We start from the raw sequence: 25,705 nt of genomic DNA on the forward strand, positions 1-25,705 counted from the left end.
GCAGTGGCTGCTCCCAGCCACTGCAGCCTCCACCTGCTGGGCTCTGGCGATCCTTCCACCTCAGCCTTCTGAGTAGCTGGAACTACAGGCACGCACTACCACACCCGGCTAATTTTTTTATTTATTGTAGAGATGAGGTCTCACCAAGTTGCCCAGGTGGGTCTCGAACCCACGGGCTCAGGCAATCCACTTACCTCAGCCTCCCAACGCACGAGATTACAGGAGCCACCGAGCCCGGCTAGATGATATTTTTAAGGAAGGAAACATAGTTTTGTATCAGTACATAAACCACTGTCTTCAAGTACATAAAATAGAAAAAGGCTATTCTTTAATGCCATGAGAAATTCACATCGTTTTATGTAAAGTATTATGGTTGTCTCTGGCAAACCTGCACTAAGACACACAGACCACAATTATGAACTTACTATTTCTGCAAACCCTATTGTCAACAGGTGAAACTTTGTGATTTTGGTTTTGCCCGGATCATTGGAGAGAAGTCTTTCCGGAGGTCGGTGGTGGGTACCCCAGCTTATCTGGCTCCTGAGGTTCTGAGGAACAAAGGCTATAATCGCTCTCTAGATATGTGGTCCGTTGGGGTCATCATCTATGTAAGCCTAAGCGGCACATTCCCATTTAACGAAGATGAAGACATACATGACCAAATCCAGAATGCAGCTTTCATGTATCCACCGAATCCCTGGAAGGAAATCTCTCATGAAGGTAATATCTTCCATTCAAAAATAGTAATGGCTTAAGTGTCATGTTACTAGTTTAATTGTGAATTATAAAGTGATAACTGCTCATTATAAAGTGCCCACAAGAGTGGAGGTACAAAGGCATAAATTGATTGGCGTGGGATATGTACATATAGTAGAAAAACTGGGAAGTAAATATTAAGGAGTAAATGAACAGCCAGAGAGAAGTTATTCCATATTTTGATATGTTTCCTTAGAACTTATTTATACATTGATATAATGGTAGTAATAAATCTATAGTAAGGGCTACACCATGTGCCTGGTGCTGTGTTAAATAGTTTTAAATTATTACTAACACAAGAACTTTATGACACTTATATTTTAATTATCGTATTGCATATATCAGTATACCAAGTTATTTGTCTACTCATTTCCTTTGTGTGATATTAACATATGTGTAATATTTTGCTTGGCCACTTCCCTGGAATCTTGAGGTCGTTTCTATTTGTTCATTATGAACACACACACACACACACACACACACACACACACATATAATTCCTATATGTATCTCTGATGATTTCTTTGGGACAACTTGCTTTGACAATGTTGCATTATTTAGAGTTATACGTATTTCTCTCTTAAAGGAAAAAAGATGTTTTAAAAGAAATGGCAGGGGCTGATAGGCAGAGAAAATGACTCATTCAGTGCTTCAGAAAGAAGTTTCTCAGTGAACATACTTTCGAGTTTATTTAATTCTTGTCTAAAAAATCTAATAAAATAGGCTTCAAGTAAGAAAACTGAAGCAAAGTAAGTGACACCACTAATCAAAAAACAAGGTTAGTAAGTAGCAGGGCCAAGAATTTGTATCCAAACAGTCTGAGCATACATCCTTTCAGCACTAGTCCTATTTTATTATTATTATTATTTTGGCTTATAGGCAATGTCTAGTTCTAGGTTCACTCTGTTTGTTCAGATTTCTACCACTTAAAAGGCTAATACATTTCTAGGTAAACATTTTTTGTGTGATAGCTGTTATTGTACATATTGGTGTAGAAATGAGAAAAGACAGTGTATAAACTGCCTAAGGTAAATTAAGTTCTTAGACCACCATTTGTATTATTTGACAAGTGCTATCCAGTATCAGAACATTGTTACCATTAGCAACAACCTTGAATGTACTCTAATTAGTTGTAAATCATAGCTAGATCGATATATCTTAAAAGAATCTGTGACCTACAAAAGAACTATCATGTATTCCAAAAGAATAATTAAGTATTAATATTATTATATTAATTATTTATTGATATTATGATACTCCAACAAAGACAAAAAGTGAAGTGTAATTATTTTTCTTTTTCAGAGGACAGAAAAAAGAGAATTATCAAATAACCTTGTGACCAATATCCTTGTTAGGAAATATTACTTCAAAATAGAGTTAAGTGCTATGCTTGACACTGCTAACCCAGAAATCTGGTAACATAACTCAATGCTGTTACCAAAAAGCAAATTTGGAATATCACTGAAGCCAATCAGACACTCTCTTGATACACAAGTATAAGGCATTGAGGAAATAAACTTCACATTTTAAACTTTTTTTTATCGAAGTAGTGAAACAAATGGTGACCCCAACTGCTATCATGGAAAATTCACCTTGCTATGTAGCTGTAACCTATTTAGTTATACCCTATGTGGTCCAGCTGTGGACTGTGAACCTTTAATTATCACTAGTAATAGAGACCAGAGGCATAGCTATCAAAGGTTCAAGAAACAGCTGTTGGGAAATCACTACATACATACAATACAGATAATACAAAAGGAGGAAAGAATATAAGAAGGACTTAAAAAAATTTGGAAGCTAGTTGGAGAGGTGAGCTATATTATGCAAATTTGGAAAAATGATCATTTGTTTTCTTGAATTGTTAACTAGGTATAAAATTAGGGTTTCCAAATTCAGAGGAAGGAGAATCACTGTGGACTTTACTAGTTAGAATTGTATTCAGGGGAAATAAAATTTAGGCTAATCACTAAAGAACAGAAAAGAAAAGATACTGTATCTTATCAAGAAGAAATTATATAGGATAATTTAAAAGACATTTATATTTGACTAGGAAGTACTCATTTTTTTACTTGACTATAGAAATGTCTAAGCACCAAAAATTTCCTGCCACTCAAAGTGATATGGACACCAGCTCAGGTGGAAGATAGAATCCTCATTTTTCCACATGACTCAGAACAGTTTGGGAAGGAACTGGACTCTCTCCTTAGATCTTCTTCTGGCTCATTCTTGCCTTTGAGGCACAAGCATTATATTGTTTGCTAACTGAAGCTCTGAATGTCAAGTTAGTTATCTAATGACTGGTGTATGAACAAAACTCATGCCTAAATACAGAGAAAAGTTAAATTATGTCATAGTGTCAGCTGATGAGTCATAAAAGTAGTTACTGGCCCAGGTTCTATCCCACTGTCTTATTGAGACAAATAATTGCTTCATTATAACGGAGTTGATGCAAATAATTTTAAGCATGTAGGATCTGACAAATACACAAGCAAAACTAGTACCTGACAAAGAGTAGTCCCAACTGATAATAGATCAATTTTTAGTCTCAGGATACTTTAAACCATACCAGAAATACCAAGAACTCAGATACAGGGAAATAAAAATCTAGGTACCTCTATGAATCTAAAGTCAAAGATAAAGGTCAACAGTCAGGTAGTTTGAGGTAGAGTCCTATCTGCCATTCTAATTAGTCACCACCTTCTTTGGGCTTCTGTTCCTCATCTGTAAAGTGGGATGGTGATTCCTGCCTGTCGTAAACACTGAATGAGATAAAGACATCTATAAAGGCAGGTGGGAAAGCCAAGGATTTCAGGACAGCAGAACACTAAGCTAAGTACTTGCCCTTCTTAGTAACCAAGAATTGATTGTATAATTTTAGAAACTATGTACATGTTTCCCAAGTGTTCTTGGGGAATATTCCTAGTTGTATTTTTTTTCTTGGCATGAAAAAGCAGAAGAAAATGTTATAAGGTCTTTATAACAGACATAGATGTGTCAGGATGAAATAATTTCTTTATCATGTATTTTTTGGTTACTGTAGATGTAGACTTGATACACTATAATACTTATATATTTGGGTGTTTGAACAGTCATTGTGCTGCTTACTCCTCAAAACAATCATCTGATAAGTAATTTGCCTTAGTCTTTATATTAGTGGGAGTCCAGAAAGGTTTAGTGACCTTGAGATCAAGGGCTTGGACTTGACATCATTTGTTAATCTCCATTCTTATATGCTATACATTGTTGTGTACCAAAGGGTGCTTATTTCATATGGCTTGATATGTAAAGACCTATATAAACATTTTATACTTATTAATTATTCCTATTAGGATAATATAATGAGTATTGTCATTCTGGAGATAGGCTTACTAATAGTGTATTAGTGAATTAATTAGGACTCGTGTCTAAAAAACAGAAAGCTATAGCTAACTAATTTAGGCAAATAAAATAATGTATTGACACACAACTGGGAAGTCCAAAAGGTAACCTCAGATTCAGCTGTACCTTGGCATTTGAGTGTTATATTTCTCCGTCTCACAGGATGCCCATTAAAATGTAACAGGATGTCACATTTCTCCATCCCTCAGTTCTGCTTTACTTTAGGATGACTTCCTTCTCAGGTTGATTCTTCATGTGGTACAAAGTGATCTCCCAGCAGCTTCAGGCTTATGTGCTACTTATTGTCCGTGTTTCAGAATGGAAGAGGAATCATCTCTCCATAGCTGTAGAGTCTAAAAAGGACATTGATTGGCTATGCTTCAATCCCATAATACCCTGGGAGCACTCATGCAATCGCCCCAGGAGCCTGGCTCTGATTGGCTATATGGATGGTGACGAGCCCTTCCAGGTGGGAGAAGGAAGTTCCTGCAGGGAAAAGATGCTAGGCTAAAACAAACACAAAAACATTAACAGATGGTCATTATAAAAATATATTTTGTGTGTGTGAAACAAGGTATGATTAGAAAAGAAGTTAGAAAATTAAAGAAAACTTGACTTACCAAATGATATTTCCAGTAAAATGGAGACAGTAAAATTAATTAAACTTTGAAAGGAATATATATATTTAATTTAATTATATTAATATATATTTGATTTATTTTAAAGATGTGGTTGCCAGTCAGGATTAGGTACATAAGTGGTCAACATACAGGTGAAGTTTGGACCTCCCACTGATCCTCACATCACCTGGTTTAGGATCAGGTTTCCTTAGTGATGTTATGTGCCCCCCGCCCCCCAGCAGTGTCCTGCTACTGCCAATCCCTTTCTTATATGATAAAAGGTTCAGGATCCACTTATGAGTGAAAAAACAACAGATACTGGAGAGGATGTGGAGGAAAAGAAATGCTTCTACATGTTGGCAGGAATGTAAACTGGTACAACTACTGTGGAAAATGGTGTGACGATTTCTAAAAGATCAAGAAATTGACCTTCCCTACCACCCAACAATACCCCTTCTGGAAATACACCTGGAGGAACTCAGATCATTCTACAAAAAAGATACCTTTACACGCATTCCTATTGCAGCACTATTCACAATAGCAAAAACATGGAACCCACCCTGCTTCCCATCAAAAGTAGACTGAATAAAATAATGTGGTATATAAACATGATAGAGTATTACACAGCCATAAAGAAGGAAAAAATTATGGACTTCACAGCAACTTCAACTTGGATGAATTTAGTGTCTGTCATACTCACTGACCTATCACAGAGAGGAAAATATATTTATAGCTAACATTTTTACATTTGCCCTGTTGCCAGGCGCATGAATTCACTTAATCACCCCAACTTTTGTGTAGAGATTATTATTGTTTCCATCTTAAAGGTGAGTTATGGAGGCATAAAGCGTTAGGTGGTTTGTCTGAGTGGGGCCAGGGCATAGATCTTGCCAGCTGGCTCAAGATAAATGCTCTTATCCAGGACATTTACAGTCTCTTGATTTTCCTTCTAAGGGATTCAGCCATTCTGTAACATTAAATTTTAAAATGCTTTCATTAGCATAGCGCTAGAGTAACAACACAGTTTTTAAGAATCTCCAAAAGTACTGAGAAACAAGACCATGTTGTGATAACTGAATTGAGAGCTGTACCACTTAGTATCTTGATGAGCTCATCTACATTACTTATTCTCTTAGGTCTCCATTTTCTTTTCTGAAATATGATGATACTAATTCCTACCTCACTGGGTTATTGTAAGTATTAAATGAGATTGTGCTGGAAAATACTTAGCACAATGATTGTTATAATATATTAGCTTAAATCTATGGATCACTTTCCATTTCTCATTCACTTTACATAGTCTATCTTTCTGTCTGTATGCATTTAGTGTTTTATATGTTTATGTGTTTATATATAACGATAATTGTGTATAAAGTTATATAAATAAATGCATTTATATACCTTTAACTATTGTTAATATAATATAAATTATTATAAAATAAAACTAAATACATACATTATATATAATGTGTAACAAAATACATACATATATAGTTATATATAACTATATAATAACATATATATAACTACATAAGATGCATGTATACAAATAAAACACTCCAGCATGAGTCATATGATCATAAACAATGGCATAAGAAGAGAGTCAGCCGGGCTCGGTGGCTCAGCCTGTAATCCTGCGCCTTGGGAGGCTGAGATGAGTGGATTGCCTGAGCCGGCAGCTTTGAGACCCACCTGGGCAACTTGGTGAGACCTCATCTCTACAATAAATCAAAAAATTAGCCGGGTGTGATAGCGCGCACCTGTAGTTCCAGCTACTTGGAAGGCTGAGGCGGAAGGATCACCAGAGCCCAACAGGTCGAGGCTGTGGTGGCTGAGAGCGGCTACTGCACTCCAGTCTGGGCGACAGAGTGAGACTCCAACTCAAAAAAAAAACAAAAACAAGAGAGAGAGTCTACTCATCATGAGGGGAGAAATTGAGAATTTTGTTGTTTCTAAGGCAGCATTGTGTGTTCTGCCATGTTTCATTTCATCATTATGACTGTCTGGATGGTCATTTGCATCACCCAGTATAGTCTTCCCTGCCCGTCAGTAATTAGACATGACTTTACTCTCATCTTCAATTTTATCTCATACCAAGTTAGGCTTAGCACTCAGCGCATTCATCCTATTACCTTTCTTATTTCCTTAAGAGGACTTATGCACCTATTTTAACATATTCACTTGATTAGGTGAACTTACTTTTTCTTATGGAAAGAGCAGCCCAGTATCACTTCAATGTTTTTTAGATGACCAGATGAAACTAAAAATGGTTTCTTACCTGATTGTTTACCAGCATGCCTCTCTTTTTGTTGCATTTTAAAAACAAGAACAAGAAGTAGATCAAGATATCCTTCATGTTTGTCACATCTGGTACATCATAAGGGTGAATCCTGGACATGAACAAAAACCTCAGAAAATTACAAGCAAGACTTAGTCTGTGACTTCAGAAGTAAGTGCCAAGAAATGAGAAGCGAATAAACTTAGCTACTAGTTAAAACAGGAATATTTGTAAGGCAAGGAATTCCTAATAATCTTGCCTAAGCCACTATTTTTGATACTTTTGATACCTTTAATAATGGCTTATTTTAGCGGGGCTCACTGGCTCAGCCTGTAATCCCGCACCTTGGGAGGCTGAGGTGAGTGGATTGCCTGAGCCTGCGGGTTCGAGACCCGCCTGGGCAACTTGGCGAGACCCCATCTCTACAATAAATTAAAAATCAGCTGGGTGTGGTAGCGCGTGCCTGTAATTCCGGCTACTCGGAAGGCTGAGGCGGAAGGATCGCCGGAGTCCACCAGGTCGAGGCTGTGGTGGCCGGGAGCGGCCACTGCACTCCAGTCTAGGTGATGGAGTGAGACTCCAACTCAAAAAAAAAAAAAACAAAAAACCTCAAAAAAACCAAAAACCAAAAAAACCACAAATGGCTTATTTTAAACAATCTGTCATGGTCTAGGTGTAGATCTACAAAAGGCATTTTTAAACTGTTATGCCAGCCATTCATCAGAGTGGTTAATTAAAAATGGAAGTCCCCAGGCTCCACCCCCATAAACTGCCATTCTGTACTGGGAATATAAGAAGTTCATGGTCCATGGATTATCTCACTAGAAATGCTGCTCACTTGAAATGTCAGCCCAAGTTCTCTGAAAGACCTGTTGGGTAACAGTATCCTACATTTTTTTTTTTAAATTAAGTTTCTCATATTTAAATGTAGATACATTATAAAAATTGCCTGTTGTTTCTAATGTCTTTTTGTATGCACATTATCTTCTTTAACAGACATATGATACTGGGACATGTGATTTGTTCACAGTGTCAAATGTACTTTAATACAGATTGCTATGAAGATAGAAAGAATAGAAAAAGAAGCACAAGCATCTTTTGTCAAGATGAAGAAAAATATGTAAACTCCAGGGAGATACAAAAATTTGTATAATAAAGAAGCAACTAACATATGTATCATGAATTTGAGCAACTAAAAGAACACAGTAAAAGAATCACTTTAACACTTCAGTTCTGTTTTGAGTGGGCATAGGTTTAGAGATTTGGGGTTATAAGTTATAAGCTTTAGGGGATATGACTTATAACCTAGAATGTATCCATTAATAATTATATATAAATTATTCCACATATTATTTATTAATTTTAAATTTTATGTTACCTTGAAACAGGCATGTGTGATTTAATTATAATAAAGAATGCAAATAATGAAAACTCCACAACACTGGGGATAAGGAAGACAAGAGGTGAAGGTGAAGAGAGGTATAGGAGCTTTAACTTCCAGAGTTCATAGTGAGATTCTGCCTAAATGAATGGATGGAGTTACATTTGTTTATATGTACTGTGTATCATTTAATATATAATTTAACCATAACAGATTAAAATTGAATATAATCTGTATATTTTCTATCTGTCCGTCTATCTATAGCTTCCATAGCTTCCTTATTTACACTATTCTAAATTCTAAAAGTAGTCAGTACAATAATTTAATATACCTCAAATAGTTGAGAGAAGGAGGAAAGCAATAAGGTAGAGAAAACTGAAATGAAATATCTCACCATCTTTAATGGAAGGGAATCACATTTTTTTCAGAGTAATGCTCCTTGGACTATTTGTGAAAAAGGACCCGTTTTATTTTATTTAGTTTCCAAATGTATGGGCCAGTATTTTGTAAAATATCATTTAAAAAGTGATAACTGTGAAATAGCTATAAAAGTTTCCAAACACTTAGTCTCAATTTCTATACTTATTTCATCATAGACCAATAAACAGGCTGGCACTGATCCATAGATCACTTGAGTAGCACCGGTTTGCAGTCAATGAACCAAGCATAAAATATACTGCATGTATTATTTGGAGCTATAGAGGCAATTATTAATAGAAAGAAAATTTTAAGTAGTTAAAATAGGTCTCTCTGAATAATAGGTCTAATAAGATGAGAGCTTTTTATTTTTATATTTTGAACTCTCCTTACTGGTTTAGAACTTTTATAAGATACATATGATACCTTTTGCAAAAAAATAATAAAAATAAACAAAAGTGCATGGAATGAAAGAAAGAACCAGGAATAAATGGAGAACAAATAATTGTATAATTATAATTCTTCCAGGCATGGTCTAAAAAATGTCTGAAATTTGAAATAAACAATATATGTAATATGTATATATGAAAATTATTCACTCAGGAATTATAGGATTATAGCTCTTTTTCTGTAGCATCAATCACTGCGGTGTGACTGAGTAGATGAAGAAGGATTTTTTTAAAGAAGGATTTATAATCCTGTGCCTTTGGGAGGCTGAGGTGAGTGGATTGTCTGAGCCTGAGGGTTCGAGACCCGCCTGGGCAGGCAAGACCTCATCTCTATAATAAATCAAAAAATTAGCCGGGTGTGGTTGCGCGCGCCTGTAATTCCAGGTACTCAGAAGGCTGAGGCGGAAGGATCGCCGGAGCCCAGCAGGTCGAGGCTGTGATGGCCGGGAGGGGCCACTGCACTCCAGTCTGGGCAACAGAGTGAGACTCCAACTCAAAAAAAAAATAAAAAGAAAAGAAAACAGAAGAGCTCTTATAGAGGGAGGGGACCTGAAAGAGATTTCCCAAAGATATAACATAAGTCTCTAAACTTACCATGTCCACACAAAGGAGAATTTTCAAGTATGAAAGTTAAATGAATTATTTTGTTCTACATACTCTTATTTGTTCAGAAACATCACACGCATCTTAAATGATTCTTTTCTATGGATGACTTGGTTATATTGCATTTGTTTTCCCAGAATTTATGCTGAGAGGAAAAGAAGTGACACAGGTGATATAGACTGTATATCAGTCTATTGGTTAAGTGTGATATGATTTGCTTCAGTACAAGTCATTTCACTAGGAGAATGACAGACCTGCAGCAATGGATCAGAAAGCATGTGTTAGGGTAACATTACATTGTCAAATTGAACTGATGTGTTGGTTAGAGATGTATGATACATTTGAGGAAGGTTAGTAATGGGCCATGAAGATCACCAGAGAAATTGCTATTATTTTTTCCTTCTGAGTTTTGATATTCCTTTATATGCTATTAAGGAAGCAAGCAGGCAGTAATCAACAGAGAGGTAGCCTCGGAAATTGTCTCACAAGGAGCCCCCGACCCCTGCAGACAGAAGATCATTTTCTGTGTTCACAGGTGAATTCTGAAGAAGCACCTATTCCCAAATCACCTGCTGTGTTGTTACTGTTCAGCTTCAGAGTCACATGGTTAGTTGGTATTATCAGGAATTAAGAGCAGACAGGAAGCCTTGGTATTTTGACATTATATATACATTTTTAAATAAATATGTATAAATGATTTCTTTATAAATATATAATTATATAATTTTGTGCTAAAAACACACACATATATATATACATACACATATATTATCCAATTATGATGGTGCAACCAGTGACATTAAGTTTCTTCCACTTGTGTGCTCTGACAGCCTCAGTGGTAGTATTTATGCCTCTTCTTTTCCTTGATAAGCACAGCTGTAATTAATTCCAGTTGGTCTCAATAATCAGCTGTACAGTATAGAATATATGGTATCTTATGGCATTGGATGACTATAATACCACTAAATTTATCAAAGCATCTAGATTTCATTTATTAAAAATGTTTGCCATTCAACTTGGTAAATCCAAATCAACTTGGTCATAAGTGTGTTTTTTCTCCAGAAATTGGAGATTGAAATATACAGCCAGTACAGATACAAAGCAAAGCTAAATAAAAGCCTAACACCATTACCACATGGTATGTTTTCAAAACCCAACAGTGTTCCAGAACGCTAAACACTTAAGTTGGAAATAGCACTTTGCCATGAAAAGGAACCAGCTGTAGGTCCCTCTTTCACTACATATTGTTCAAAACAAAAAATAACCCCATTGAAAATAAGCCTTGAGTAGATGAGACCCAGAAATCCAATGGCATGAGAAACAAAAGAAAGACAATTGTCATTTTAATAATTAAACTGTGTTTGTAACAGTTTATGAGGCTTGCAGATCCAGCAAGCCTGCTGAATATTAATGAATAGATTGATTTGTCAACATATTTACACCACTGTCAGACATAACGGTATGGAGGAGAGGCGAGGGAACTAGCCAGTGAACAACTTAAAAGTGCTGACGGGGTGCGAGGAAATTTAATCACAATTGATGAAATAAAGTGAATTTTGGCGATCAGAACCTCCACTGGAGTCTAACATTTTAAACAATCTCAACCTAAGATTCTAGAATGAATTGTGTTTAATTTATTAAAAAAACATTCATTTATACAATAATAAGTAACTTTCCAATTATGAACCAAAAGCAAACAATAATTTGAAAATATGCACCAGTAGAGTGATTTTTAAAATATACATATACATGTTTCAAAATCCAAATAAGGTAATATCTGAAAAACATGTCCCACTGGGAAAGGAATCATTTATTTTGATAGTAAGTAAAGTATGATTAATGAGGTTTTCTCTAACAAATGAGATTTATAGAGAGAAACTGCTCAGAAGTTTTAGCAAGTACACTGGCATTGTAAGTGCTTAAAATTAGCTGTTTATTTTTCATCTGAAATGGAAATATTTCTTTCATATTCCAACTATAAAGTTGAAATTTCATTTCTGAATGTACATTGAGTGTAGCTGAATGGAACTATAACAACTGAATATATATGGAGATGTCTGAGAGGGTCAACAATGTTAAATATACTGTAAGTATGCTTTCTTCCGTAATAACATAACAATATAATATTTTAATCTACAGGATGTTAAAAATCTTATCTAACACTTATCTTGCTCTTCAGTACCAATCCACTGAACAATTATTCAGAATATTCTTAAATTGCTCTAGTAATGGAAAACACAATTTCATGAGGAGCTCAGTTTCTTTTTAATCTGACCCTAATACAATGAGCAAAAATGTTTGTGTGTTTATACCCATGGGTAGAACAAACCCGATTCCTTTCCAAATAAAGACTCACCTCAGAAGATGAAAGCAGCTATCCTGTCTCTCTCAGCCTTCCCTTCTCTTGGGCAATTTTTCCTTCAAACTCCTGTTCACTATGGTCCAAGCACCCTCCTCTTTGTGTTCTTTTTAAACTAAAGGTTCAATGAGTTTAATTAAGAGTAAGGTACTTCCCTCATTATAAGCAATACATTTCTGTTAGCTCAGGATAAAATAACATTAGATTTGGGAACAATGAGTAGACTCATTTAGTTTATTGTGGATTTAAAATCCAGAATTCTTTCTTATATGTGTTGTTGCTAAGCAGGAATTTTTAGTTCTGTATTTAGACTTTTGGAGGAACTTGAACGATGGGGCTCTAAATAAAAGACTGAGTTTCATTTGTCTCTGTTAAATGTTATCTGACCAGCCCATTGCTCCAGCCTATAGTTATTTTGGAAATTATTTCTTTAATCCAACTTTTGCTCTTCTTGTCAGCATCTTCTAAGCAGAAGTTATCCTGAATCTTCCTGGGTTTGTTTTGTTTTGTTTTTGAGTTGGAGTCTCACTCTGTCGCCCAGGCTAGAGTGCAGTGGTACATTCACGACCACCCCAGCATCAACCTGCAGAGCTCCGGCAATCCTTCTGCCTCAGCCTTCCAAGTAGCCAAAACTACAGACACTCTACCATGCCTGGCTAATTTTTGATTTATTGTAGAGATGAGGTCTCTCCAAGTTGCCCGGGCTGGTCTCGAACCCGCCGGCTCAGACAATCCACTCGCCTCGGCCTCCCAAAGTGCTGGGATTACAGGCTGAGCCACCGAGCCCAGCCCTGAAACCTTTCTATATCTTCATTCCAGATAGTGAACAAGGTGGGGCTAAGGACAGATACCTTTCTCTGTGTTTAGATTTTTTTATTTATATTTAGATCCATCTATTCAGGGAATTGGGGAGCAATATTAAGCCAGTTTTTAATGACTCTTAGTGTTCTCATATCTCTAGCTCTTTGCTACTCAAAATGCGGTCCAAAGTCCAGCAGTATTGGCATTGTCTGGGAGCCATTAAAGTATAGGCCATCAGGCACCAATTCAGACTCTACCAAATCAGAATCCTCGTGTGAGATCTCCTAACTATTTTTTATATGTATGTACAAGTCTGAGAAGCACTGCATAGCACCTTCATACTCAACTCTAGCTATACACCTGAGGCACTTCTACAATACCAGTACCCAGAAGCTTTCCCCTAAAGATGTTCACTTGACCTGTTATTTGAGTATCAGTATTTAAAAACATAAACTCTCAGTTGGTTATGGAGGCTCATGTCTGTAATCCCAGCACTTTGGGAGACAGGAGACAGAGACAGGAGAACTGCTAGAGGCCAGGAGTTCGAAACCAGGCTGGGCAACAAAGTGAAACCATGTCTCAAAAAACCCCCCAAAAAACCTCTCCAAAGGATTTTAATGTGCAAAAAATGAAAGAAAAAAAAAAGTCCAACCTGAGCATCATTGGAATAATATAAATATATTTTTATTTCTACCTTAAGTTTTGAATCAATTGGGCATCATTGTGGGGGTGGCTGTATGTGTTTAAACAGTTCATGATTTCTAAGATCATTATTGCTAGGCTTCAAGAGGGAATGAAATTGAATGTGAGGCAAAGGAGTAGCCATTGATAAGAATAACTTTCTAAAGAGGAAAGAACTGGAAAAAGAAAGAAGTCGGCTTGGATCTCTAAAGGTCTTGCACTTCATTGGATTCCGGTAATTGACTCAGGAACGAGTGAGATGATGATTTCCAGTGGCCTTGTTTGCTGCCGGCAGACTCTGGTTTCAGCCCCTGAGAGGAACGTCCCAGTTAGTGTTGCCGGGCAACAGCATGCTGGGTTGAGAGCTGGAATGTGAAGGGTTGCAAAACGATTTTTAAAATAAACACACAACTTGCCATCAGCATGAAGCAAACCAAAGGAAGAGAAGTACTAAGCATTACACTGTGACAGGCAGTGAGGCAGAATTAAAAGAGAAAACATTTGCTTGAAGGCAAGGAACTTATAGGCTGGTAGATGATGGCTCTATCACCAGAATGATAGTTCCGATCTGGTTTCTGATTTGAAAATATGTATCTGAATAATTTGGTGTCGAGAGAAGACAGAGAAAAAAATAAAAAGTACTGTGTCTGGACAAAAGATGTTAGTCCTGAGATTTCACAGGTAATTTCCCTTCTGTAAAATAAACATGATCTGTATTGCAGTTATTCTCAGCATCGTTCTGATGTTCTAATAGAAGTCATTGAACCTATGATCTGTTACATTTTGAAGAATTGTGATGTCCTATCATTCAGGAATATTTTTAGCCAAAATATACAAACCATATGCACACAATATGCGTATTAAAATTTAGAACTGAGAAAGTGACCATTTAAATTTCTAATTAATGTATTCAATCTACCAAATGCTACTTAGCAAGCATTTTTCTGATGCTTTATAGTTGGATGCATTTTATTTTAAAGATTTATGAAACTTATGTGCAAAAACGAATACTCAATCTGTGTGACCTTAAGGAAGCTAAAATCTAATGGGGAGAGTGGAGGAGGTGGGGCGATACAGGCATGTACTGAAATAATAAAAGGAAATAAGAAAAGATAGGAAATGGAATAGGACTAAGAGTGTGACCTGAGGGACCTATTTAGAATTCAAATACGTTCAGTTACAATCTTTTAGTAGGATTTTTTCCAGCGTTGGATGCCCTTCAGTCTAGTCACAGCAATGGCACTTGCAAATCTGCCTTCTACATACCCAGAGCCTGTTATGTCCATATTCTTGGTGTTTTATTTGAAGCAGAGAATGACTGCAATATAGTTTGCACAATTTCAAAGATAATTCTGTATTTTCATGTTAGAAGAAAATGGAATCTACATAATTATACTCTGAGGCAGTATATTTCTTTTCATATTAAAATATAAAACCCTCAGCACCTGCACATACTATTTAATTTTGTCTCTGTTCAGGTATCCTCGTGTGCCTAGCAAATAGGCTAGAACATCAGCTATCCTAACATCAGCTGAAAGTCCTATTCTGCTAAAACACAATGTTTGATAAAGTGTTCTTTTCACTTTTCTAGCATTTTAGTCTCTGAACTGATAGAACAAGGAGAAAAATTTCTGTACAGGAAGTTAGGAGGAAAGTAACTGTTTTAGCCAAGAATTTATTGTAGGAAAAAAAAAATAGACTACAAGAAATGGATTTTCTTTTTTAAAAAAAATTTGTTAGAAACATTAGTGTGAATCCATGGCAGAGATATTTTAGTAAGCATAAAACTCTACTCATGAGGGGGAAATTTAAAAATGGACATTTGCACCATGCAATTTTTAAAAATTTTCCCGTAAGAAGAGAAAAGGAAAGACTTCACAAATTGCATCGATGTGTCTGTTTAAAAGAGATTGGATTTAAGACAATGTATTTAAAAGATGGAAAGGAGGGGATTGAGCATAAGGGTGAGTAAAGAGAATACAAGTCTCAGAATAATATTAGAAAGACTGACTCCCAGAATAAATGGACCTGTACAATCAGAAAATAATCATACCACTCTTTGAAAATGCTAGTGTCATATTGACTACAAATAGAAGGGGAACTATCCACTGCCTATTTTGCTCCTGTGTTCTTGGGAGCTCCTGTGTTCTTGGGGAGGGCATGAAACAAAAAGAGGAGCTTGAGAGAATAGAGGATTCTCATCCCCTCCACTGCTTTGGCCTTTGCCCCATCCCTGCTGTTTAAATGGCATCTGATTATTGCCCAAAACTGCTGAACAACCAGCGCTGTGTTGCAGTATCCTTACTCCCAAGACATCTAGGTGGTTGGATACAGTCTTTTTGCTATTTTTTGTGGAACAATGTGCAAGATACCAAGAATTTCAGAGGCACTCTCTACTTCCTCAAGTATCACTTTCACATGGTACTCCAGAGTCCTCATGGGTGAGATCCTTGGGGAGTTCCAGGTGGCCTGTAGTTTCTGCACCTGTTCTTCTGCTATGACAGCATGTCACCTTTTCAGCTGATGTTTCATTCTGCTGCACACCTCTTCTTTTTTTTCTGATCCTCAGAGCCAGACCATGTTCTCTTTCTCCTTTGCTTTGTTTTTGAGGGGAATTCACAGAAAGACTGGCTCAATTTTGTATTGCTCTCTCTCGTCTCTGCACCCCATTCCCCCACAGTTCCAAAAGCATGTCCTACCACATTCTCTCTAGATCAGAATTCTGAATTTTGATTTTAGTTTTAAACTGCTGTTGAAACTCAATTTGAGCCTTGTTTTTATCAGAAGAGAGTTTGGGCTCTTTTCTGGGACTGCTGTGGCTTCTAATTTACTTTAATCTTTGTTTTTTTTACCCCAACTAATCTATTGCTCCTTTATGTCTGGCTTCCTCTTTCTCTTGTCTGAAATCCTTTATTTTGATGAATTACACATGACAGTGTCTGCTGGGAGCTAGCACATAAGAGGAAATGGGAATATCTCAAGAGGGCATTCAATGGCAGCTGTAAGATAGATAAATGTTCAAATATAGACAAAATGTACATTGAAGAAACTAACAGATGTGTTCTTAGAGCCACTGTAATTTTTAACACACCATCAATTAAAAAGAGAGAGAGACCAGGATATTTAAGACAGGCCAGAGTTGTCTAAATTTCTAAAAGAGGAAAGAATGGATTCTGAAATTATTCAACAAGAAGCTTAGTATTTGTCTCTGACAAAATCCTAGAATGAATGAGTGAATCATTAAATAGATGGTGTATAAGCACTTAGAAAAAAAAGTTCTGGTCCTTAGAAGTAAATGACCTCAAGTAAATCATAGTCAATATTAGCTTACTTAGAATATATTATTTCTGAATAGCCACACTTTTAAGTACAAATATCAGATTGGCAAAATGAGTAATACCAAGGACTATTGTGCCCTGATGATAATAAAGCACCTGGGAAAAAACTCCTTCTCCTTTGGGGAAGTTGACAAAATAAGGATTAGAAAGATATACACCTAAGAGGAAACATGCTCCTTTATAAGGCTTGCTAAAAAAATAATTAATAGGCCTGGCAGTTGCGAGTGTGATCCGTATGTCAGAAAGCCCTATGTTTAAGCTTTGTCCTGAAAAATGGTTCTGATTAATTTGATTAATACATAGTAAATGGATTTATTCAGTGTGGATATAGCAGAAGCCTAGGAGTATTAACCCCTCTAATAGGAAGGTGTCACATCATAGTCAGAACAGTCTGAGTGTTGAAATATGAAGCTACAGTCACAAAACACACACACACACACACACACACACACACACACACACATATACATCCTTGGATTCATGTACATAAAAGTGTAGTGGAAACATGACTAATAAGAATGTAATGATCGCTAGTGGAAAAATAAAAAATACAGTTAATTTTTGACATTATGGTGAATTGATAATTATGTATTAATGGTATAGCACAAGCTTTGAAATTGGGTTCACCTGGGTTTCAATCTTAGCTCTATTGCCTAGGAGCTGTCTTAGACCAAGTTACCTGGACTTTTGAAGCTTCAGTTTTTCCTTTTATATAAAACGGGAGATTAAAATAATAACTACTTTCAGACAGATGTTATGAGGACTAAACAAAAATATGAATGGAAATTTTTTTAAAAAGTGAATTACTTCCAGTCCTAGGCTATATGAATATCTCTGTGTGTAAATCAAATGGGCAGCTAATAATGAGAGAAATTTTGATAATGATCATTGAATTTTAACAGGGACATTGAAAAAATATAGTTAGTATTAAAATCAGGAGGTACAGGAAGACTGAGGAGTCTGAAAAACAACTGAAGGATCTGTAGAAGGTGAGGTTAAGGGGAATGACTATCTCCAGAGACATAAAGAACTGTCATATAGAATAGAGTCAAGTTCTTTGTTGCATCTAGAACATAAATAGGACTAATAGCAGTAAGTTGTAAAAAGAAAACACTTTTTAAAAGTATTATATTAATTAAAGAGCAAAGGCTCAAGATGGTGTATGTTGACACTATAGAATCTGGAGGGGGTGTTGCCTTTGCAACTTAATTGGGAGATTTTCAGGGCCACAGTTTTATCATTAACTTTATTCCCTAATTAATTGTCATCAGTAACTACTTAGGGACGATGTGGTGAGTGAACAGATGAATGAATGACACATACATGATATATGTAAGGAAATGTTATTCCACGGTTATTGTAGCAGTTTAGATATGGCCAATAAAGAGAATATTGGGGGGGAGGGACACCGAATTTTAGAATCTCGTCAAAAATGAATTTAGTGAAAGGCATTTTGGATGGTGTAGTTAATGCTGGATTATATGTGACAATTGATAAAAGGGATATAGAATGGAGCTCTCAAGTACTAATGATGAACCTATTTCCTCAGTAACACCGTGGTCCCAACATTTAACTACAAGTTTCAACATTTCATATTTCATTATCTCTATTTTCTGCTGCCAAGAGCCCCAAAATATGTACACACACAGACACACACACATAGACTTATTTATATGCATACACATATCTTCTCTAAGTCCCTCCTTAAATTCTAAACTGTTTTCTCCTGGAGGTTCTTGTCATCGCCTTTCTGTGCTCATTCACGTCACTTGGGTCCAATAGCATAGTAAGACTTAGTATTGTATGCTTCATTCAGCAGAACAATTTTTTTCATCTTCACATGTTCCAGTCCCTTCAGATATGTCTAGTTTCCTCTCTGGCAATACTTCCCTCCCCATTAGGCTGTATGGTTCACTGTTGGGGACCATTTGGGCACAAACCAGACCTTTTCTTGAGTTTCTGTACTCCTACCTTCCTAATTATAGAATTCAAAGTAGAATCGGTGAACTAATAATATGAATTTATTACCTGCAGTGTCTGGGGAAGCGTAATGCTGTGGGCATGGTTACAGTAGCCCTTCACTCCTTGTCCCCATTTTTGCTGTTTGACTTCACAGCAGCAAGAATGGAAGGTGCACTTTACTCACCAGTGAGTAAATCATGTGAATGGATATTTTAAAGCACATACCTAATATTCAGTTCACTGAGAGACCTATACTTTCACAAGCTCTCTGAGAACCACATGCTTAGAATATGAAATTGTAGTAAGTATGTTGTTTCCTAAGGCATCCTAGCTAAGGCAAGACTATATAAGCATAGACAACATTTAAATGTGTGCTGTTGCATTTAGTTTTTCCAGTCAAAGAATTCTCTGGTGTTTGATTCTATAGCCCTTCAGTGCAGGTGAAAACCTGGACTATTAGCCCCAGAGAGATACAATTTTCAATTACCAAAAAACTATGGAACTCACTTCTCTTGGACTGATAATGAAAATTCTGATTCTGATTGAATGAAGCAGTCTTTGTACCTCACATGACAGTCTGTATCTTCAGGTCCATAGAGGTTGACACAAACCAAACAATGGATTCAAAGTTGCCTGATTCAAAACTTGTTGGTTGGGAAAGATGGGCAGTTAATTATCATTTCTAAATCAGCCACCTATTTAAGGTTTTTGGTAGAAAAAGACATGTTTCAGGCATAATTCTCAGGTTTAAGTTAAGGGTGAGGATTCACTCTCTAAAATGTAAATGATTCTATTAGGTTAGCAGATTTTATTAAGCTTTTTGGGGAGATGAGAATGCTAAAGTTTAAAAAAAATATGGAAGTTACAGCAAGAGTGAATGGAATGTGTAAGGTAATTACTTTAATAAATAATGAACTATTAATGGTGGTAGACCAAGGGTACCTAGTCCTGGGGCTGTGAACCGGGTGTCGGGCCATGGCCTTTTAGGAACTGGGCCACACAACAGGAAGTGAGCACTAGGCAAGATCCTGGGTGCTGTTAGATTCTCATAGGAGCGCCAACCCTACTGTGAACTGTGTATGCAAGGGATCTAGGTTGCACACTCTTTATGAGAATCAAATGTCTGCTGATCCATCCCCCCAACCCTGTGGAAAAATTGTTTTCCATGAAACTGGTCCCTGATGCCAAAAAGGTTTCGGATCACCAGTGTAGACAGAAAATATAATTTCCAGAAAAGTAAAGTGAGAACTCCATCACATGGTAGTATCAATAGCTAAGATGATTTGTAGACTAAGTATCTAGAATTACTTTTTCTTTCTAAATTACACTCATAGGAACCCCAGTCAAAAACAGTACTAAGCTGAAGAGATTGTGGTTCTAACCAGTGAAAAAAATTTAGACAGGCTTCTTTCCTGTCTTCCTCTTAGGAAGTCAGTGAAGCCTGATTTATTTCCAGTAAATTGGTTATTTTTAAAGGCAAAAGCAAAACAAAAGAGATAAAAGTGTTTTCTTCTTGGGCTGTTGATTCTTAGGTTAGGTTCCAAGTGTATCATTAGACATGACCCATTTTATACTATATTTTTTCCATATAAATATGGTGTTCAGATGTGTCATTTAATTCAATACTCTGAAACCCATTATGTGTCTTCAAACATTAAATATATTTTATGACAAAATTAGTAAATGATTTCTCTTGAATATTAGTTTTATCCTGCCATTAATGTGACATATTTAAATGATGTATACATAAACAAAATTTCTAACTGAAAATTGTATTAAAGAGTAGATCAAGTGAAATTTGCAGCCTGGCTTGGTGGCTCAGCCTGTAATCCCGCGCTTTGGGAGGCTGAGGTGAGTGGATAGCCTGAGCCTGCAGGTTCGAGACCCGCCTGGGCAACTTGGCGCGACCTCATCTCTACAATAAATCAAAAAATTAGCCGGGCATGGTAGCGCGCGTCTGTAGTTCCAGCTCCTTGGAAGGCTGAGGCGGAAGGATCGCCGGAGCCCAGCGGGTCAAGGCTGCGGTGGCCAGGAGCGGCCACTGCACTCCAGTCTGGGCGACAGAGTGAGACTCCAACTCAAAAAAAAAAAAAAAGAAAGAAAGAAAAGTAATTTGCATCGTACTCAAAATAGAGTCGAATGCTTCCCCCTCCACAATTACTCCTAACTTCATTTTGTTAGTATTCAAAATAAAATAAAGACCAAGGTTTTAGAATTCTCAAGAGGAATTTTTTCGGTTCTAGGTGTCAGTATGCCGCATTTAACTGTGTGAAATAGCAGATGTGAAATAAAATATAGATGAATTATGCATATGTCCCAGATTTGTCATCTATTTTTACTAATAATTAAAATTTGTTCCAGCCATTGATCTTATCAATAATTTGCTGCAAGTAAAAATGAGAAAGCGCTATAGTGTGGATAAGACTTTGAGTCACCCTTGGCTACAGGTAAAATTCAATCATTGATCTTTCTCAGTTGAATGAGCTTTCAAATATTTATGGAATTTTGATGTTATATGTAGAAATCTTTTGTAATGTTTTAAAAAGTGTAGTTATTCTGATATTAATTTATTTGCCAAAATGCATGCAACTTCTTAGGATTTAATAATAGCTTAATGTTTCTAAACTTCTCTCCCTTAACCAGGAACATTTGACAAGGGAAGGACACAACCACACCCACACACACCAAAAACAAAAACACAAAACAAAAATAAATAAATAAATAAACCAAAGATTGCAACAGAACTCAGAGGACCAGATTTCAAAAGCATCTGTATGTGTAATCCTGATAAATGTCCAAATAGATGTCCATCTGGTCATGCACTGTTCTCATTTGGAAGCTATATTTTTAAATGCTAGGCTATTATGTATGGGAAAAAAATGCATGGCAAATATAAAGTATACGTGCGTGCTTGCGGTCTCTAAAATATTTATTGTTTTCACATTGGATTTAAAGTTTAGAAAAATAAAACTCTGAAATACTGGAGGATTACTACTACATTTCAAAAGAATACCAATATTCCTAATTGCCTGACTGCAAGCATTCATTTCCCACGCTTTGATCCATGGTATCATATAAGCAGTATGTATTTGCAAAGGTTAGGCAAATAGGATGGCTTCCGTGCTGATGCTGTCACTTGGGGATGTGTGATGAAAGATGGAGTGCTGTTAGAGTGGAAGGTAAAAGGGTAACTCATAGTCTGTGGAAACTGACAACATACAAAGCAGCGTGTTGAGTTGTAATGATCGCTATGGTGATATTTTGGAATTTCTTCTTCAGGACTATCAGACCTGGTTAGATTTACGGGAGCTGGAATGCAAAATCGGGGAACGCTACATCACCCATGAGAGTGATGACTTGCGGTGGGAGCAGTACGCAGGTGAGCAGGGGCTACAGTACCCCACACACCTGATCAATCCAAGTGCTAGCCACGGTGACAGTCCTGAGACTGAAGAAACAGAGATGAAAGCCCTCAGCGAGCGTGTCAGCATCCTCTGAGTTCCATCTCCTATAATCTGTCAAAACACTGTGGAATTAATAAATACATACGGTCAGGTTTAACATTTGCCTTGCAGAACTGCCATTATTTTCTGTCAGATGAGAACAAAGCTGTTAAACTGTTAGCACTGTTGATGTATCTGAGTTGCCAAGACAAATCAACAGAAGCATTTGTATTTTGTGTGACCAACTGTGTTGTATTAACAAAAGTTCCCTGAAACACTAAACTTGTTATTGTGAATGATTCATGTTATATTTAATGCATTAAACCTGTCTCCACTGTGCCTTTGCAAATCAGTGTTTTTCTTACTGGAGCCTCATTTTGGTAAGAGACAGAACCTATCCATGAAATAGTTCTGTTCTGTGTGTTCCATTGGTGTTGTCATTGTAAACAAACTCTTGAAGAGTAGATTATTTCCAGTGTTCTATGAACAACTTCAAGACTCATGTGGAAAAAAAAAATGAATGATGGAGGAAGGAATAAAACCCTAAGACACAAATGCATGAAAGAGCTTTACTGTATAGTTTCAAATTCTTTGCCTTTCTGGTGTGCCTCGGTAGATTTAAACTTCAGTCAATTCACCCAGGCACACAGGGCCTAATGCTCTTAAGCCTAAATGCCTTAGAAATGTAAACTGCCATATATAACAAATATATTTTCCCCCTTTCTTACAATACCCTGTTTTGCTATGAAAAATCAGCTCAGCAACCTCTTGCTTTTGTGTATTTTTCAATAATAATAAAAAATATTCTTGTCAAAAAATGTGTTCGTCTGATTGAATTCTTTTCATTTATAGTCCACAGAGGTGTTTTTCAGGCCAATTAGGAGCAGAGGTATCTGTTCAAAAAGCAGAAAAAAAGTTTCATGGTCTAGAATTTGGCCTTATCTAATCTGAAGCAGTAAAAGCATGTCTCCAAGGGTAGTGAACCCTTTCTATCTTGCGTGTCATCTAGTTTCCAACAGGTAGGAACAAAGGGAAAAATGACCAAAGCCAAACAGGGTATTTGGAGGCATAAGCAGGAGCGTTGCAAATAGCAATCTCAATGTAGCTTATCTATTTAGTCCATATAAAGAAGTATATATAGGGATTTATTATATATATATATATATCCCAGCATTCTAATAAATCCATGTATATATATATAAACAAGACCACGAAAGCACATACAGAAGAAAATAATCCCTAAGAAGAAAGTCATCCACAAGTAAGTGTTGATAGCCTGGAGAAAGGAAAGCTAACAGTAAACCTACCAGATTTTAGGTGGGCAATGTGGGCTGTTTTTTTAGTAGGATGATGACACTAGTGTACTATGTAATTGAAAAAAGTAAACTGTAATTAATATTTGGAAGAATATTGGAAGTGTTGGAAGACATTTGAATATATTTGATAAGTGTGTTAAGACTATAGACTATTTCCACTTGGAGGGGTGGAGGAAGAGTAGTTAATCTTTCCAGTGGTTAGTTTTTGTTTTGTATTAATATTGCCTATTAACAAATACATCTGAAAAGGTAAAAGTGCCCCAATCTACTGTTTATCTCGGGATAGGGCCTGTGTGTACATGTGGCCCAAGTGAATATGCATACACAAACATGTATAGTGAAACTGACAGTCAAATGTGCTAATCGGTAGGACACTGACTCTGTTACCAACCTAAGAATATGACTAACACCTTTTCTATGACCAGAGACTAAATAAGCAATTTCAGGAAGCGGATAAGAGTGGAACATATAAAAGCCCTTCCCTCTTAGTGTGTACCTAATATACATTAGAGGATTATAATTTAAATTGTGATAATGTATATTAAATGTATGTACCTACCTTTTATCAGCTACAATATAAAATATAATTAATAATTACAGTCTTGCTAATTATGGTCCATACAAGGATTATAGGAAAAGAAAGTATGATAATAAGAGCCATATATTATAAAAGATCCTAGAATCCTTTATGACGGGGAAGAGGAACCTAATATAAGTTATTCCACATGATAAAACTGCACAAAAGTTAATTATTCATATGCAAATATGTATTTCACATCTATTCTACACAGCTCTCTGCTAGACTCTAAGGTTTTTTAAATGTAAATAAGACATGGTCCCTGCCCAAAAGAGCTTATTGTCTAGTAGATAGAAATGAATAGACATAATACATTGTTTGTGCTTTTAGAAACTATGTAAAGGTATGAGGAGTCTGGGCACAGTGGCCCATGCCTGGAATACCAGCTCTTTGAGAGGCTGAGTTGGGAAGACTGCTTGAGGCCAGGAGTTTGCCACTAGCCTGAGCAACATAGGGAGACCTCTGTCTTTACAAAAAATAAAATAATCAGCTGGGCATGGTGGTGTGTGCTGGTAGTTTCAGTTACTCGGGGGCTGAGATGGGGGAATCGCCTGAGTCCATAAGTTTGAGGTTACAGTGTGCTATGATCATGTCACTGTATTTCAGCCTGAGGGACAGAGCAAAACTCTGTTTAAAAAAAAAAAAGAGAGAGAGAGCCGGGCTCAGTGGCTCAGCCTGTAATCCCGTGCCTTGGGAGGCTGAGGTGAGTGAATTGCCTGAGCCCGTGGGTTCGAGACTCTCCTGGGCAACTTGGCAAGACCTCATTTCTACAATAAATCAAAAAAATTAGCCAGGCATGGTAGCGTGCACCTGTAGTTCCAGCTACTTGGAAGGCTGAGGTGGAAGGATCGCCAGAGCCCAGCAGGTCGAGGCTGTGGTGGCCGGGAGCATGCCACTGCACTCCAGTCTGGGTGACAGAGTAAGACTCTAACTCAAAAAAAAAAAAAGAGAGAGAGAAAAGTATGAGGCATCACCTAGAACAATCAACTCAGTAATGGAGGGAGAAAAGCAACAATGGGATGCTTGAGCAGAGCTTGAAAAACTAGTAGGTATACACAAGGCTAAAAATAGGAGAAAACAGTATGAACAAAAATATGAAGATCCAAAAAGCACTGTTAACACAGAAGAGTTCTTTATAGCAGAAGAATAAAGGTAAGAAAGGACTGGAAAAAGACATCCATAGAGATGGGTAATGGCCTAGGTCTGGAGGCCCTTGTGTGTTATTCTAGGGATTTATTCTTTGGAAATCATTTCAACATTTTAAGCTCAAGAGTAAGCAACATTAACAAGTTTACTACAACACAGAGCCTGGGTTAAATCAAGGCAAGGTGCCGGGTCCAAAGACC

The 25,705-nt window shown here is 36.7% G+C and overlaps 1 protein-coding gene across 2 annotated transcripts in view; it reads left to right on the forward strand.

Moving 5' to 3' along the window:
* Window positions 1–23,284, forward strand: part of PRKD1 (protein kinase D1) — a 142,263-nt gene extending 118,979 nt beyond the window's left edge. The window contains exons 15-17 of one of the 2 annotated variants that reach the window (XM_021716227.1): window positions 453–720; window positions 21,385–21,470; window positions 22,303–23,284. In XM_021716227.1, coding sequence (XP_021571902.1) covers window positions 453–720; window positions 21,385–21,470; window positions 22,303–22,521 — 573 coding nt within the window. In that variant the 3' untranslated portion in view covers window positions 22,522–23,284. The remainder of the gene's footprint in view (window positions 1–452; window positions 721–21,384; window positions 21,471–22,302) is intronic. The other variant, XM_021716226.1, reaches the window with a different exon arrangement.
* The last annotated feature ends 2,421 nt before the right edge of the window (window positions 23,285–25,705 follow it).

The sequence above is a fragment of the Carlito syrichta genome, unplaced genomic scaffold, assembly GCF_000164805.1.
Source record: "Carlito syrichta isolate Samal-C Ts95f unplaced genomic scaffold, Tarsius_syrichta-2.0.1 Scaffold308421, whole genome shotgun sequence".
In the NCBI taxonomy this organism is placed as follows: domain Eukaryota; kingdom Metazoa; phylum Chordata; class Mammalia; order Primates; family Tarsiidae; genus Carlito; species Carlito syrichta.